This window comes from Littorina saxatilis, linkage group LG13 (genome assembly GCF_037325665.1).
Source record: "Littorina saxatilis isolate snail1 linkage group LG13, US_GU_Lsax_2.0, whole genome shotgun sequence".
NCBI lineage: Eukaryota > Metazoa > Mollusca > Gastropoda > Littorinimorpha > Littorinidae > Littorina > Littorina saxatilis.
In genome coordinates, this window is record NC_090257.1 from 43,987,231 (window position 1) to 44,006,305 (window position 19,075).

General features: G+C 46.0%; 1 protein-coding gene across 1 annotated transcript in view; it reads right to left on the reverse strand.

The window, feature by feature from the left end:
• The window catches only part of LOC138945818 (TSC22 domain family protein 1-like), a 60,145-nt gene extending 47,182 nt beyond the window's left edge, over positions 1-12,963 (reverse strand). The window contains exon 1 of the mRNA XM_070317323.1: positions 11,135-12,963. Coding sequence (XP_070173424.1) covers positions 11,135-12,834 — 1,700 coding nt within the window. The 5' untranslated portion in view covers positions 12,835-12,963. The remainder of the gene's footprint in view (positions 1-11,134) is intronic.
• Positions 12,964-19,075: the final 6,112 nt, after the last annotated feature.

Below are 19,075 nucleotides of genomic sequence, written 5' to 3' on the forward strand. Positions count from 1 at the left end.
AAAGAGAGAGCAAGAAAAAAGAGAGAGACTCGGACTCGGACTCAGAACTTTATTACAAAAGGATAAAGGTTTTAGGCAAAGCCTATTCTTCCAACCTGTCCTTTATACAACACATAAAGACAGACGGACATAACAAATAAAAATTCAATCATATAAGATATAGAAATACATTGTATGGATTGCAATACTATGTGCAGTTAAGGAATTATATAAGGAGAACTCAAAAATTACAAAATTACATTGACATAGTTAAGCCTTTCATTTTGAGAATGAAGTTGCTCAGATTAGCTACACATCCGTTAACACTAGTACAAAATGTTCAACAAAATAACAATCGAACAAGACATTTCATTCACGAATGATGTGTGAACGTGACTGTCTCTTAAACAATTTCACTGAAGTTGCATTTCTTATCTGTTGGGGGAAGGAGTTCCAGAGAAAAGCTCCCGAGAAGGCTAGGCTCGATTTGTAGAGGTCTATGCGAGGTATAGGAGGGATGATTTTTTGGGACCCATATCTTTTTGTGGCATGTTTGAAATGTGATTGCAAATATTTAGGACAGTCGTCATTTAGAATTTTATACATGAACACAGCCTTGTTTAACATCAACTGATCTTTCAAGGGGAGGAAATTTAGGAGCTTTAGTTTATCATCCGTGGACCTATTCAAATCATGCAGAATAAGTTTTGCAGCTCGGCGATGCAGGGAATTGAGTCTTTTTAAATGAACATCACTGCAGTTATCCCAAAGTGTCGAAGCGAAGTTTATATGAGGCATTATGTGGGCGTAGTAGAACATTTTGAGTGCTTCAGAATCGGCGTAATGCCTTAATTTTGATAACAGGTACAAATTCTTTGATACTACTTTGCAAATATTACTCAAATGAGTTTGCCATTTCAACTCTTGATCAATGGTAACACCTAATAGTCTATGTTCCCTAACTTGCTGCACTTGAGTTGAACCAACTGACAGTTGTAATAGTAAAGGACTTAACTGGTGTTTTTGTCTCGTGGTTATCACCATACTCTTTGTTTTAATCGGATGAATGATCATTGCATTAGAAACGCACCACTCAGTGATTTCATCCACACTTGTTTGAAGAGAAGAGTTGACGGATTCCAAAGATATTTGACTGGTGTGAACAGAAGAGTCATCCGCGAAGAACTCACATCTAACTTTTTCATCGGACACATGAAGGGGTAAGTCATTTATATAAATACAGAACAAGATAGGTCCTAATACAGACCCTTGAGGGACACCACTCCTGACAAACTCGTTTGACGAAGTTTTACAGTTAATGGATACATATTGTTTCCGTTTTGAAAGATACGATTCAAAAAAGGCACAGGCGGAGTCGTCTTTTAAATAGCACTTTAGTTTTGTCAGTAGAAGTGAGTGATCTACTAGGTCAAAGGCTTTCTTAAAGTCCAGAAACAACGCTCCCGTTATTTCTGCTTTGTTTATTGCTGACAGCCAAGTCTCGCATAAAGAGCTTAAGGCGGTGTGGCAGGAATGCTTCGAGCGGAATCCAGACTGAAAAGAATGAAACAGATTCATTTGTTCCATATATGCCAGTAGGTGTTTTTGTATGTGCTTTTCTAAGGGTTTAGATAGAACAGGTAAGAGGGAAATAGGTCTAAAGTTGTTTGGGTCTGTAAGATCCTTATTTTTTGGAAGTGGTAATACCTTTGCACACTTTAAAATAGAAGGGAACACATTTTGTTGTATGCTTAGGTTATAAACATAAGTTAGGGAATCGACAATGTAAGGTAAAGCAAGTTTTAGCAACTTGACTGGAATCTTGTCTGGACCCATTGACTTCTTATTCGCCATTTGTTCTACCAGTTTTCCTACCTCGTGCACTGAGATTGGAGGAATAGAAAATGTGTCAGTTTGAGTCAACTTTTGTCCACAGAATGTTTTTAATTTTTCAAGACAATGATCCGTATCAAGGGAATCATTTTGCTTGAGACAAGATTTTAGGTTGTCTGCTAGCGAAATGAAGTGTTTGTTGAAGTCATTTGGAGATATTTGTGAATGAGAATTGGTTGATCCCTTCCTAGATTTATCAAGAATTTCATTCACTGCTCGCCAGATTGTAGCTGTATCCTTTTTTCCAGAAATTAGTTTATTAAAATATTCTGCCTTTGCTTGTCTCACTGTGTCCAACACTTTATTTTTTTGTAGTTTATATTCTGTTTTCATGTTGCGCTCTTTGAAATGATCACGCATCGCCATAGCCTCGATAATGTCTGAGGTTAACCAAGGGGGGAGCTGGGGATGTTTCACTCTATGCTGACGTAGTGGTGCGTGTTTATCAATTATAGAGCACAAAATATCTTGAAAAATCTTGCAGGCGCTCTCTGCGTCACTACAATTGAATACGCTATAAAATGGGGCTTGGTTCAGGTCAAAGAAGAAGGCAGATTCAACAAAATACTTGAAACTTCTGTATTCGATTGTTGTGTGGCCTTTATGACGTGATTTTGGCAGAGAGGGAGGGAGAGAGGGCGAGATAGAGGGCGAGAGGAGAGAGAGAAGAGGGGGGGGGGGGGGGGGGAATGTAGGTGGGATCAGAGGAAGCAGACAGGGTGTGCCCCCCCCCCCCCCCCCCCCCCCCCGCACACATAAACACTGTGCATGTCAAACAATTAGAGCTCTAACACCTGGCACTCCATCGTTTGCTGATAGCACATGTCCAACGACTCAAGATGGCTAGAATCATTACGTCAATCGGTCATTATGGACATTAATCTCAGCTGCTTTAGGTGATGTCATCCCCCCCCCCCCCCCGCCTCCACACTGTTTGCTATCCACAAGCGCATGCATGATTATATTTGAGCGTGAGTGAGTGAGTGAGTGAGTGAGTGAGTGAGTGAGTGCGTGCGTGTGTGCGTGTGTGTACGTACGTGTGTGAGTGTGTGCATGTGTGTGTGTTTATGTGGGTGTGTGTCAGTGTGTGTACGTGTGCATGTGTGTGCATGTGTGTGTGTTTATGTGGGCGCGTGTGTTTATGTGGGTGTGTGTCAGTGTGTCTACGTGTGCATATATGTGTGTGTGTGTGTGTGTGTGGGTGTGTGTGTGTGTATGTGTGAGAGAAGATCTGTGCGTGCGTGAGCGCGTGTGTGTGTGTGTTGTACACCAACAAACATCTAACTGCGCCTCAACACAGCGGGATGTAAATTCAATGCTGCACACAACTCGGGCCAACTTTGTGCATTCCGATGCCCCCCCCCCCCCCCCCCTTGTCGGGTGAGCAGTGACGGTTGTGAAGGTAAACAAAGCGAGGAAGGGGTAGCCCAGGTAACTAGCGTCCTGACAACACGGCCATGGCTGTGGAAGCAGAGCCCTGATGGACGACACGGTGGTTCACACTCACAGCCAAAAACACCACTTACTGCCAGATCAATACCACTGATAGTTGACCCAGTAGCTACCTCCACCCCACCCCCCCCACACACACACAATCACAACCACCACTTACTGCCAGATCAATACCACTGATGGTTGACGCAGCAGTTTTCCCCAGCTCCCTGCCACCACCTCTCCCCCCCTCCCCCACACACACACTCCCCTTTCATTAATGTTATCAGCTGCTACGCTCAGCTGAGTGTGCTCTGATTTCAAAACGTCTACCTCTCAACACTGGCTGATCTTCAACACAGCCTTCCCTCTGTCTCTCTCAAAATTGCAAAAAACACAATCTCTCTATCCTGCCCATTGATTCTATTAGCTGCATTACTCAAGTGACTCCTTTCTGATCTCAACATTCAACCCCCCCCCCCCCCCCCATTCACGCATGGCCTCATTCAGAGCCGTGCAGCCAATCGCTGAGCGCCTGTGAGGGGAACAAGTGATGTCAACACAGCGACCTGCATCGTGCCGAAATGCAGGCCAAACAACAAGCGGTACCAACCTCTCTTCCGTCATCCGGCGCTATCTAGCTGACGTCAGTCTCTGCCTTCAAAGATGCTGATGATGTTGCTGATGATGTTGCTGTTGCTGTAATGTGAAGGCGGTCAGCGGCACAGGGAACGGTGAGATGACCCCTTCAGTCAGCAAAGCTTTTTTCTTTGCAATCACCGATCAGTCAAAATAACCAGAAATCCATAATGCCTAATGAAGCAACATGTCCAATGAGACCGTGGCGGTACTGTCCACACAACCCAAGCCAGCTACCAGCCAGCCAGGCCCACACTTCCAGAAAGAAAAACACGGTCACACACACACGTGCAGGTCAGCTGAGAAAGGAGGTGACGCTGTAGTCTAATGACCACTCGGTCATCAAGTCAAACACGCCTCGCTCTACACTGCAGGCCAGCTGAGAAAGGAGGTGACGCTGTAGTCTAATGACCACTCGGTCCTCAAGTCAAACACGCCTCGCTCTACACTGCAGGTCAGCTGAGAAAGGAGGTGACGCTGTAGTCAAATGACCACTCGGTCCTCTCGTCAAACACGCCTCGCTCTACACTGCAGGCCAGCTGAGAAAGGAGGTGACGCTGTTGTCTAATGACCACTCGGTCCTCTCGTCAAACACGCCTCGCTCTACACTGCAGGTCAGCTGAGAAAGGAGGTGACGCTGTAGTCTAATGACCACTCGGTCCTCTCGTCAAACACGCCTCGCTCTACACTGCAGGTCAGCTGAGAAAGGAGGTGACGCTGTAGTCTAATGACCACTCGGTCCTCTCGACAAACACGCCTCGCTCTACACTGCAGGTCAGCTGAGAAAGGAGGTGACGCTGTAGTCTAATGACCACTCGGTCCTCTCGACAAACACGCCTCGCTCTACACTGCAGGTCAGCTGAGAAAGGAGGTGACGCTGTAGTCTAATGACCACTCGGTCCTCTCGTCAAACACGCCTCGCTCTACACTGCAGGTCAGCTGAGAAAGGAGGTGACGCTGTAGTCTAATGACCACTCGGTCCTCTCGACAAACACGCCTCGCTCTACACTGCAGGCCGACAGGGACACACGGCGACCCACATTTCACATCGATATTTCATTGTGCACGTGCAGTAAGCAGCTGCCACCTCCGCACAATCACGACAATGACGCTGAACAGTGTCACGAGCACGGCGACACACACACAACTAGGTCGCTGGTACTGGTAGCCAACCCTGGGTCGAGCAGCAGCGAGGCTGTAGCTGACCTGGATCGGTTGGTTCAACTAGGTCCTGCGCCGCGACTTGTTGTCCAGCCCGGTCAAGTCATCAACAACGTGACAACCTGTGCGGGGCGGGTGACGACAGGAGGACTATGGCAAGACACAGGGGTAGAGACAAAACAATAAGCTTTCCAATCCGTGTCGGCTGCTCGGGGGACGCTACGCTGAGTGCTGAGCGTGATAAGCAGCGCGGGGTGGGGACTGGGAGGGAGGGAGGGTGGCATGACGGATCGATACCCTTGGTCCATTGACCCACATAACGGCTGGAATTGACGGCAGGGAAGTAGGGAGGGCTGTGTCAGCACTATAGTCACTCTTCCCCCTCCCCTAGTCACCAGTCAAATCACTCACAGTCACTACTCTACTTTGTCCACACTCTTCCCCCTCCCCTAGTCACCAGTCAAATCACTCACAGTCACTACTCTACTTTGTCCACACTCTTCCCCCTCCCCTAGTCACCAGTCAAATCACTCACAGTCACTACTCTACTTTGTCCAACTGGACACAATGATCTCGGTTTGGCTTGTTATTGAAACAACTGAAAATCTAACATTTGTACGTTTTCTTTAAAAAAAACACCACACACCACTCCTCAGCTTTTTTGCGCGTGTGTGTGTGTGTGTACGCCTGTAAAGCCTTACGAACGGAAGCTGAGTTATTATCTCCACTTTCTGCATTCCCAATGTCTTATCCCCAAGAAAAAAATAAAGGAGATAGAAAAACAATGGCAAGAAAAAAAAAGTTGAAGCAAAAGATCAAAATCCCCTTGTGTTACCAGCTACAAAGTAAACTGGATAATACAGTGACTATGGTGTGCTCACGGAGCAATGTTTATCAATGTCTCCTGCATCAATACACTGATCTTCTCCTCACTGTCTAGCACTCGGTAAGAAGGAAGGTCAGAGGTCAACGAAAGTCAACATTTTCAAGACGAGTTTGGTCAACAACTACTCACAAGCCTAGACTTTGGTCAACAACTACTCACAAGCCTAACATAAGCGTTCCTCTTTCGCCATTCAGTTCACTGAGTTCACTGTCGATGGCAAGAGAAAAGCCTTCCTGACAATTGCTGACTCACATAGTCCTCAGTAATATTTCCATTACGAATGTTTCCAGGAACTGTTCACACCCAACCTGGTAACAAAAGCTGAAGACGCTTCTAAGGTCTAAGGGAGGTAACCGCACAATAAGCTATGTACTTTCTGACAGTACGAGTTGCGTCCCTTGTCGTCATGGACATTCCGAACATTGCGTATTGACAGTACGCATACTTGACAACACAGCAGCAAGGCAGCTTGGTTCAACCCTAAACTAATCACACATGGGCATCTCTTGGCGTTTGCATGATGTGCTATTCACTGCATTGAGTACTAGACACTGAGGGGAGTGACCAGTGTGTTGTTTGACGTTTGCATGATGTGCTATTCACTGCATTGAGTACTAGACACTGAGGGGAGTGACCAGTGTGTTGTTTGACGTTTGCATGATGTGCTATTCACTGCATTGAGTACTAGACACTGAGGGGAGTGGCCAGTGTGTTGTTTGACGTTTGCATGATGTGCTATTCACTGCATTGAGTACTAGACACTGAGGGGAGTGGCCAGTGTGTTGTTTGACGTTTGCATGATGTGCTATTCACTGCATTGAGTACTAGACACTGAGGGGAGTGGCCAGTGTGTTGTTTGACGTTTGCATGATGTGCTATTCACTGCATTGAGTACTAGACACTGAGGGGAGTGGTCAGTGTGTTGTTTGACGTTTGCATGATGTGCTATTCACTGCATTGAGTACTAGACACTGAGGGGAGTGACCAGTGTGGGCCAGCACACTGCTACAGCTCCCAACCCCTCCACTCTCTATTGTTGTATTCTACGTGTACCACCTTTGCCTGTCATACATGAAGGCTAACACTATCAATCTAAAAAATAAAATAAAAAGTACCAAACAAAACAATGGTCAACAATAATATTGTTGTTGCTAACAAACGGTTATGCTGAAAAAGCTAGCCATGATGATTGCACACAACAGTATTCATTGTCAAGATACCAGCTATAGATTCCTGATGGGGAAAGTTTTACATTGAAAATTGACCACCCTCATAGATGCCCCCCTCCCCCCCCCCCACATACGGAAAATCCCAGCTGGTGATAACTTACAATCCACAGCACAAAGCACTCACTTTAACTTTTAAAACCAAGTCACTTGTGTACCAAGTTACCATGTGCTATCACACTGTCCCAAATACAAAACACTACTTCACAGGCAGAAAAACATATTTCACCAAATAACGGAAAAAGTTTTGATAACAAGTACATGTATGTCAATCGATTAGGCAACCCTATTTGCCCTTCAAGTTCAACTTAGTGTATTACGGTCCAAGGGAGGCAAATCCTAGGTTACTCTTCTGTAATGCTTCACGGTTGTTTCCCCTGAATTATCCCTCAAGTGGTATGCCTATAGCAGGTACCATAACTGAGCACTAATGCTGTGTTTCTTGATGAAGCTTGTCTCCCTTTACAGGTCACCACACAATAATAAGGTACTTTATGGCATTTTGTAAATCACTGACAGAATTGTTCAGCACTCTCTTCTCATTATCAACACAACCACACACACGTTTGCAAATGTGCATTTCAAGCAATGACAAAACACACTGTCCTATGTAACCATTGTGAAATGCACTTGTAAGCAAACATTCCTGTAGTGACAACTCACACAAAATAAGTGAGAAGTGTGATATCAAATCCAGCCTATCACACAGACCCCTTAATGCACACCGTTACACAATCACTACACTTGGCAGGCAGTCTTCTGGCATTGCAACACAAAGAAGGGACAAACACAAAGAAGGGACAAACACAAAGAAGGGACAAACACAAAGAAGGGACAAACACAAAGAAGGGACAGACACAAAGAAGGGACAAACACAAAGAAGGGACAAACACAAAGAAGGGACAAACACAAAGAAGGGACAAACACAAAGAAGGGACAAACACAAAGAAGGAACAAACACAAAGAAGGGACAAACACAAAGAAGGGACAGACACAAAGAAGGGACAGACACAAAGAAGGGACAGACACAAAGAAGGAACAAACACAAAGAAGGAACAAACACAAAGAAGGGACAAACACAAAGAAGGGACAAACACAAAGAAGGAACAAACACAAAGAAAGGACAGACACAAAGAAGGGACAGACACAAAGAAGGGACAGACACAAAGAAGGGACAAACACAAAGAAGGGACAGACACAAAGAAGGGACAAACACAAAGAAGGAACAAACACAAAGAAGGGACAAACACAAAGAAGGGACAAACACAAAGAAGGGACAAACACACAGAAGGGACAAACACAAAGAAGGGACAAACACAAAGAAGGGACAAACACAAAGAAGGGACAAACACAAAGAAGGGACAAACACAAAGAAGGGACAGACACAAAGAAGGGACAAACACAAAGAAGGGACAAACACAAAGAAGGAACAAACACAAAGAAGGGACAAACACAAAGAAGGGACAAACACAAAGAAGGGACAAACACACAGAAGGGACAAACACAAAGAAGGGACAAACACAAAGAAGGGACAAACACAAAGAAGGGACAAACACAAAGAAGGGACAAACACAAAGAAGGGACAGACACAAAGAAGGGACAAACACAAAGAAGGGACAAACACAAAGAAGGAACAAACACAAAGAAGGGACAAACACAAAGAAGGGACAAACACACAGAAGGGACAAACACAAAGAAGGGACAAACACAAAGAAGGGACAAACACAAAGAAGGGACAAACACAAAGAAGGGACAAACACAAAGAAGGGACAGACACAAAGAAGGGACAGACACAAAGAAGGGACAAACACAAAGAAGGGACAAACACAAAGAAGGAACAAACACAAAGAAGGAACAAACACAAAGAAGGGACAAACACAAAGAAGGAACAAACACAAAGAAGGGACAAACACAAAGAAGGGACAGACACAAAGAAGGGACAAACACAAAGAAGGGACAGACACAAAGAAGGGACAAACACAAAGAAGGGACAGACACAAAGAAGGGACAAACACAAAGAAGGGACAAACACAAAGAAGGGACAGACACAAAGAAGGGACAGACACAAAGAAGGGACAGACACAAAGAAGGGACAAACACAAAGAAGGGACAAACACAAAGAAGGGACAAACACAAAGAAGGGACAAACACAAAGAAGGGACAGACACAAAGAAGGGACAAACACAAAGAAGGGACAAACACCATATGTAACATACAGCATTGCTGAACATTAGATACCATATATAACATACAGCCTTGCTGAACATCAGATACCATATATAACATACAGCGTTGCTGAACATCAGATACCATATATATAACATACAGCATTGCTGAACATCAGATACCATATAGAACATACAGCATTGCTGAACATCAGAATGGTATCTGATTCAGATACCATATATAACATACAGCGTTGCTGATCATCAGATACCATATATAACATACAGCATTGCTGAACATCAGATACCACATAATATATGTATAACATACAGCGATGCTGGACATCAAATACGATATATATAACATACAGCGTTGCTGAATATCAGATACCATATATAACATACAGCAATACTGAGCATCGGATACCATATATATATATATATATATATGCAATATTTGCACAAAATTCACATGGGGAAGCCAGACAGAAACAGCGCGGTATGAACAATGGAGGAGAGTAAGATTGTCGTTGATTTGAGATAAGTAGTGTAGAAATCTCCTGCACACCTTGCTACACTTGAAGCCTTGAGTATTCACCATCAGCCTCAACATATGATATATAGACAATGCAATCATTATGAATATTCACCATCAACCTCAACATATAGACAAGGCAATCATTATGAATATTCACCATCAGCCTCAACATATTGACAAGGCAATGATTATGAATATTCACCATCAGCCTCAACATATAGGCAAGGCAATGATTATGAATATTCACCATCAGCCTCAACATACAGGCAAGGCAATGATTATGAATATTCACCATCAGCCCCAACATAATTATAGGCAAGGCAATGATTATGAATAATCAGGAAGTAGAAATATTGGGCATAGGACGGGGAAATAAATACATGTTGGTGTACAGCGCAACTCATGATGAATGCCATGGAAATACACTTCAGTTTACCTCACGGCTAAATATGGGATGAATCGTCAGTGACTTTCCAACTGAGCGTGAACACCCAGAACAACTGTCTTCACTTGCAGAGTCTTACTGTGCACAAGGCAATGCTAATGTAAGATGCACGCTCTGCTCATCTTCCCAAACCCAAACACTCCATGCTGTGTCCATCTCGCTTCCACCAAACCAGCAAACTCAAAACTGAGACAAAAAGAATCAGCACACTTTTCAGAACTGAAAAGGCTGCATATCCAGAAACTAAATGCACACACCGACAGTAAGTAATCATTTTGGACCCATGCTCAAACAAACAAAACTTCAGATATTTGGTTCATATTCTGAAAACGACCAAACTACTTAATTTTTCCACACAAAAATTGACAGAACGTGGACTTTCTTTCCCTTTTAGAATTGTTGAAAACCAGTTACTAGCATGACCAGTTACTAGTACGACAATCCTCTGGCTTGTTCTTTAATGTTCAAACCATCGACAGCTTACACTAATCTTGCACTCAACATTCAGTCATTCTGCTGATATATGTATTATGTTAATAATTTCAATGGAGATTACATAACCGTCCATGCAATTGGTTGACCTACAAGTGGTCGATACATGCCACACTCCCCACAGTGATTTAACGCTCTCAGGTTTCAATCATGATGTGAAGAACATGGGGGGATTAAGTAAGGGGAAGACTGTGCACTGAATGATGTGGAGGGAGTTACCTGGCACACACAGAGGTAAGACAGGCAGCCACGATGCAGTGATTGCGGGCAGCCGCTTACCTGTCCTGGTCACTGGTTTGGTCAGCGGCCGGAGCAGTGGAATCAGCACCGGCAGTAGCTGGTGGGGTGGGGGAGGTGGAGGGGCCAGACGCTGACATGCGGGTGGACGCAAAGTCGGGGGCCGTTGCTGGTAGCGCGTTAGGGGATGCAGCGTCCACCTGGGGGCCTGGTGGTGCGGGTGTTGGTGCGGACTGTGGTGACCGTGCGGGAGTCAGTGCGGACTGGTGTGACAGTGCGGCAGGACCTGGGAAGGGAGCTTGCTGCATGACTTGCCCGGGGAAGGAGGTGGCTGCGGCCATTGAAGCTGCCATCCCTGTGTGAGGGAGAGGCGTGTTGGGTGACGTGGCCTGACCACCAGACATGGTGGGCTGTGGTGCCAGCATGTTCTGCATGCTGACCAGGCCTTGAGGGGACGGCATGCGAGGCGCTGTGGCCTGCTGGAAAGGCATGTCCTGAGGCGGGGCCAGGGTGGGAGACGTCTTTGGCTTTGGCCGGGGGATGGGAACGGGGGAAGACGGTGCCAGGTGGGAGGGGGAGTAGGATGACATGACCAGATGGGGTAGAGACTGGGGGGAGGCGGTGGAGTAAAGGGAGGCAGGAGGCTGGGAGTACGACCGGGGGGGAGAGAAGCTGGCCAGGGGGGAGGGACGGTCGGCCACAGGGGTGCCAGGCAGAGCGGGAAAGGAGAAAGGGGGGTAGGCTGACAGAGGACCCGGGGACTGAGGTAGGGGCGACATGGGTCCCCGTGGGGGGGATGACAGGGCTACATGGTACATTGCTTCTGACAAAGAGCTAACCCCACCCACTTGCTGGTAAGATGATGTTGCTAAGGGGGGAGACATGCGGGGAGGCCACGCAGTGACAGCAGAGTGGGGGTGGGGCGGGGAGGCACTCAGCGAGGTCGCTAACTGAGGTCGCAGTGACCCCAAAGACCCTGACAGATGCGAGGGCAAAGCTGAGAGAGGCCTCACATTGCCCATAGCAGACTGCTGCTGATGGAAAGCATCTGACATAGCAGACTGTTGCTGCTGCTGATAAGCATCTGACATAGCAGACTGTTGCTGCTGTTGGAAAGCCTCTGACATAGCAGACTGCTGCTGATAAGCCTCTGACATAGCAGACTGCTGCTGATAAGCCTCTGACATAGCAGACTGCTGCTGATTGAAAGCATCGGCCATAGCAGACTGTTGCTGCTGCTGATAAGCATCTGACATAGCAGACTGTTGCTGCTGCTGATAAGCATCTGACATAGCAGACTGTTGCTGCTGCTGATAAGCATCGGCCATAGCAGCCTGTTGCTGCTGCTGATAAGCATCTGACATAGCAGACTGTTGCTGCTGCTGATAAGCATCTGACATAGCAGCCTGTTGCTGCTGCTGATAAGCATCTGACATAGCAGACTGTTGCTGCTGCTGATAAGCATCTGACATAGCAGACTGTTGCTGCTGCTGATAAGCATCTGACATAGCAGCCTGTTGCTGCTGCTGATAAGCATCTGACATAGCAGCCTGTTGCTGCTGCTGATAAGCCTCTGACATAGCAGACTGTTGCTGATGATGATTAAAGGCCTCTACAGATGCCGACATAGCTGATAGCTGCTGCTGCCGGAAAGCTTCTACAGATGCCGAAATAGCAGACTGCTCCTGCTGGTGATGGAAAGCCTCTGCAGATGCTGACAGATGGTGAGACAGAGCAGACATGGGGGAGGGGAATGAGGTAGGGGCATGCAGAGTGTCTAGAGACCCAGAGAGATGAGGGGGGAGGGCTGTGAGAGAGGGGGCTGAAAGAGAGGGGGGAAAGCGTGGCGGTAGGGGAGTGGTGGGGGACTGGGGGTGATGGAAAGCCTCCATGTAGGCAGCTACGTGTTGTGGGAGGGGGGCAGGGTAAGTGGGGGGAGGGGCGGGCGAGTTACCCTGCAAGGTGTCCAGAGAGGCGGCTAGCTGCGGGGGGAAGGCCGCGAGGGGGGACGGCAGTCTAGGGACCGAGGCGGCCTGGGAGGCAGGCGCAGGTAGATGCAGGTTATCCATGGATGCTGAGAAGTGAGGGGGCATGGCCGACAGCGGGGACAGAGCGTGAGAAAAGGACACCTGGGGGGGAGCGGATGTTGGGGAAGAAGGCAGGGAGGAGGGGGGCATCTGGGGGGGGGAGATGGATTGGGGGGCAAACATCTGGCTGGACAGCAGGACCCTACGGCGCAGGTTGGGGGAGGGGGAGAGGGGGAGCATGGAGGGCACCATCACCTGGCGGCGAGAGGGGAGGGGGGAGAGTGACTGAGGGGAGGTGGGCAGGGAGAGGGGACCCTGGGGGGGCAGGAGGGTGGACAGGTTGGGGGAGGATTCACAGCGAACGCTGAGCGGGGTGGCCATGGTGGCTGGCTGGGAGTCCCTGCACACAGTACAATCAGTGACACGCGGTGAGGGGGACCGGGGAGCAAGGTTCCCGTCAATCACATGCATGGTGGCCGGAGGTTGCTCCGACACGTCGCCCTGGCTGCTGCCGAGACTGCTGGACGAGGCGATGCGGGTCAGCTCGTTGTGGTGAGTCATGTCCGGCGCTTCCCCCAGCAGCATGACCGGCACGTACGAGTCGTAGTACTCCGAGAATTCGAACCTTGGCTGCCCGTTCTGCGCCATGATGGGAGGGTAGGCCGAGTCCTCCATGACGCTGAACAGGGGGGTGGCGGTGGAGGGGGAAAAGCCGGACGCCAGGGGAGTGTGGGCCACCAAGCAAATGTCCAGGAAACTCTGCACTATCAGGTTAATGGGCATGCTGTTAGCACTGAGGTACAGGTGATGGCACAGGTGATGGGGACCTTGGCGCTTGACCAACACACAGCACAGCGTCCACGTCCAGTGATTTGACACAACTTTGTCCTGTCAATCATCAACAGTTTGGGATGGCAAGATGTTTGAGTTAAGACACTACAAGTCCTTATCGCTACCATGAAATGAAACGCCCAGTCCAGATAAAGTCAACCATGAAATGAACAGAAAGCACACGACTTCCAAAGCAGTCTCCTTGGTCGCAGACACAGACGAGCTGCAGAGCGAGCAACACTGATCATCACAAGGCTTCGTTTCAAACCCCACTCAATACTGAATATCCACACCGACAAACACCGTTGTCTTCAACCAATGACAATTTGCACAGCACCCACTGTCTCTGACACAACCTTCAGGGTTCTGATGCAACGTGTCAACACACCAGATATATGTAGGCACAGGGACACCTAGAAGGACCTTGCACACAAGCTACTAAGCCAAACCACATGGACGCTCTACTCCGCATCTACCCCCAGGCCAAACAATAGCGCTGGGGGAGAACGAGGAGAGAGCGGCAGACTGCTGTGTAACAAGTCGGGACCAGACAGGAACTGGATGAATGGAACACACACGTGCTACCCCCTGTCACCAACTTCATGTTGTCCTCAGCAAATCGTGATGGACTACCCCCCCCCCCCCCCCCTTTTAAACCTTGCCTTGCTGCAAACAGCAATGTACCTCCTTGCTGTGTGATTGTGTGATAGTTGTTGGGTCATGCTGCAGTCCCTCCCCCCCCTCTCAGGTTACCACCGAGATACCATGAAAAGAGAGTGACCCGCCCTGCCCCTCCCCTCCCCTCAGCATCCGTCACATGGTGTGCTGCTACCACCCAGACACCATGAAAAGAGAGTGAACAATTCTTGTTCTTTTGCCATATCCAGCTCAAAGACAATGAAAATAGAGTGAATAATTCTCACTGTGCTATTACCACCCAGATACCATGGAAACAGAGGCAACTCTTTTTTCTCCTTTCGCTGCATAAGCTCGGCCTGTTTTCTCTGAGAACTGGTGAGAACAGGATTATCCCCACACTCACATGAATTCTATGACCTTTATATTTTTATAACAACACTCACAGAAGTCCGCGGAGCCTGTGCTCCTATATAAACTGGGTAATTACTGCTACAGGCCTCAGACTACCCCCCCCCCCCCCCCTTTATTTGGTGTTTAACGTCGTTTTCAACCACGAAGGTTATATCGCGACGGGGAAAGGGGGGGAGATGGGATAGAGTCACTTGTTAATTGTTTCTTGTTCACAAAAGCACTAATCAAAAAATTGCTCCAGGGGCTTGCAACGTAGTACAATATATGACCTTACTGGGAGAATGCAAGTTTCCAGTACAAAGGACTTAACATTTCTTACATACTGCTTGACTAAAATCTTTACAAACATTGACTATATTCTATACAAGAAACACTTAACAAGGGTAAAAGGAGAAACAGAATCCGTTAGTCGCCTCTTACGACATGCTGGGGAGCATCGGGTAAATTCTTTCCCCCCCCCCCCCCCCCCCCCCCCTGACATCCTGATGCAGTGACAGACAGCAGTCAATTTCTGAATAAACACTATACCACTAATGTCAACAAAGTTTATTCTGATAACGATGTAAAGAAATTGTGCTCAGATCATGATGCCAACAAACTTTTCTATGTTCACGATGTCAACGAAGTTATTTCTAAATTACAACAAAGTAGCCACACAAATGAAAACTAGACTGTTAGTGTTATAAATCTGTTCAAGACAAGATAAGCACAGTGTGAATTGCTAGTCCTACACAGAGACAGAAGTCCACCACTCTCCACTCATGCACTTAGCACCACTAACTTTACTGTGGACCCCCCTCCCCCCCAGCCACACATCATGCTAAACCCCACTGTATGTGTGTTGGTGTTGACAAAGGCTGTCTGATGCTGAGTGTGATTGCACCAACCCCTAGCATCATCTCCCCTCACTCTCTCAACATCACCATTCATAGCATCATCTCCCCTCACTCTCTCAACATCACCATTCACTCTCATACACTGTAGTAAAACACCATCAACATTTGTAGGTAAAAAAAAAGAAAACCAAGAAACAATGTGACCTAATGCCATCCTATTTTCAGCTTCAGCTTTCAACAGGTTTGTCATGAAGGTTTTAGTCGCACTCTGGCTGCACACGCCTTAAACATAATCATCAGCTGATGGAATCACGATTCTCTTTTCCTTGTAGTTACACATGAAGCATTCATACTCCTACTCCTAGTCATAGGTTACCAAAGCTGACTATCCATCTGTCTACCTGGCGACCTGTCTACCTGGCGACCTGCCTACCTGTCCATGTAGCAATCTGTCTACCTGGCGACCTGCCTACCTGTACATGTACCAATCTGTCTACCTGGCGACCTGCCTACCTGTACATGTACCAATCTGTCTACCTGGCGACCTGCCTACCTGTACTTGTAGCAATCTGTCTACCTGGTGACCTGCCTACCTGTACATGTAGCAATCTGTCTACCTGGCGACCTGCCTACCTGTACATGTAGCAATCTGTCTACCTGGCGACCTGCCTACCTGTCCATGTAGCAATCTGTCTACCTGGCGACCTGCCTACCTGTACATGTAGCAATCTGTGCACAATGAAGCATTAATAAAGAGAGCAAAGAATCCTGACTCTCCTTCAACAAACAAACCCACCAAAAATCATTTTTCATTTATTACTTTCCTATAACTCAGAACTATGAGCGTCCGTGTTTGAACCCACTTCACCATAAGCTAGAGAGGTGTGGGGGGTCCACACAGCCACTGTGCACACAGCAGGTGTCACCCTAAAGGCAGGGGGTACGGGCAGGGAGGGAGGGAGGGGGAGGGTCCATGGCTGTCTTGCAGACACAATAGAAACGCACCGACCGACATCTCTCCCAGACCTTTTAGCAGCAAGCTGCATCATGTGGTTGCTGTGCATACTGTGTGTGTACACTGACACACTACCTACTTGTGATTGCGGTAGTGGTAACAGACCCACAACGTTCAGCACCATGGCCCAACCTTAGCGACAAGACATCTGGCAGCGGGCCTGTCACCTGCTGTGTAAACCCCACCCACAAACCTTGTTCCTAGGAAATGGGCTAATGACATGTGACGCTAAAACTGACAGAAAACAGGTGAACTTCAGCCCCTCTTCAAACTCTACACCCTTTACCACAATTCTCTTCACACTCTACACCCTTTACCACAATTCTCTTCACACTCTACACCCTTTACCACAATTCTCTTCACACTCTACACCCTTTACCACAATTCTCTTCACACTCTACACCCTTTACCACAATTCTCTTCACACTCTACACCCTTTACCACAATTCTCTTCTGTCTTTTGTTTTCATCTTTTCCCTCTATCGTTGTCTTTTGTTTTCATCTTTTCCCTCTATCGTTGTCAATGTTTTCATCTTTTCCCTCTATCGTTGTCTTTTGTTTTCATCTTTTCCCTCTATCGTTGTCTTTTGTTTTCATCTTTTCCCTCTATCTTTGTCTTTTGTTTTCATCTTTTCCCTCTATCGTTGTCTTTTGTTTTCATCTTTTCCCTCTATCTTTGTCTTTTGTTTTCATCTTTTCCCTCTATCGTTGTCTTTTTTTTTCTATCTTTGTCTTTTGTCTTCATCTTTTCCCTCTATCGTTGTCTTTTTTTTTCTATCTTTGTCTTTTGTTTTCATCTTTTCCCTCTATCGTTGTCTTTTGTTTTCATCTTTTCCCTCTATCGTTGTCTTTTTTTTTCTATCTTTGTCTTTTGTTTTCATCTTTTCCCTCTATCGTTGTCTTTTTTTTTCTATCTTTGTCTTTTGTCTTCATCTTTTCCCTCTATCTTTGTCTTTTGTTTTCATCTTTGTCTTTTGTTTTCATCTTTTCCCTCTATCTTTGTCTTTTGTCTTCTATCGTTGTCTTTTGTTTTCATCTTTTCTCTCTATCGTTGTCTTTTGTTTTCTATCTTTGTCTTTTGTTTTCATCTTTTCCCTCTATCGTTGTCTTTTGTTTTCATCTTTTCCCTCTATCTTTGTCTTTTGTTTTCATCTTTTCCCTCTATCTTTGTCTTTTGTTTTCATCTTTTCCCTCTATCGTTGTCTTTTGTCTTCATCTTTTCCCTCTATCTTTGTCTTTTGTCTTCATCTTTTCCCTCTATCTTTGTCTTTTGTCTTCATCTTTTCCCTCTATCTTTGTCTTTTGTTTTCTACCTTTGTCTTTTGTTTTCATCTTTTCCCTCTATCGTTGTCTTTTGTCTTCATCTTTTCCCTCTATCGTTGTCTTTTGTTTTCATCTTTTCCCTCTATCTTTGTCTTTTGTTTTCATCTTTTCCCTCTATCGTTGTCTTTTTTTTTCTATCTTTGTCTTTTGTCTTCATCTTTTCCCTCTATCTTTGTCTTTTGTTTTCATCTTTTCCCTCTATCTTTGTCTTTTGTTTTCATCTTTTCCCTCTATCTTTGTCTTTTCATCTTTTCCCTCTATCGTTGTCTTTTGTTTTCATCTTTTCCCTCTATCGTTGTCTTTTGTTTTCATCTTTTCCCTCTATCGTTGTCTTTTGTTTTCATCTTTTCCCTCTATCTTTGTCTTTTGTTTTCATCTTTTCCCTCTATCGTTGTCTTTTGTTTTCTATCTTTGTCTTTTGTTTTCATCTTTTCCCTCTATCTTTGTCTTTTGTTTTCATCTTTTCCCTCTATCGTTGTCTTTTGTTTTCTATCTTTGTCTTTTGTCTTCATCTTTTCCCTCTATCGTTGTCTTTTGTTTTCATCTTTTCCCTCTATCGTTGTCTTTTGTTTTCATCTTTTCCCTCTATCGTTGTCTTTTGTTTTCTATCTTTGTCTTTTGTCTTCATCTTTTCCCTCTATCGTTGTCTTTTGTTTTCTATCTTTGTCTTTTGTTTTCATCTTTTCCCTCTATCTTTGTCTTTTGTTTTCTATCTTTGTCTTTTGTTTTCATCTTTTCCCTCTATCTTTGTCTTTTGTTTTCATCTTTTCCCTCTATCTTTGTCTTTTGTCTTCTATCTTTTCCCTCTATCTTTGTCTTTTGTTTTCATCTTTTCCCTCTATCGTTGTCTTTTGTCTTCATCTTTTCCCTCTATCGTTGTCTTTTGTTTTCATCTTTTCCC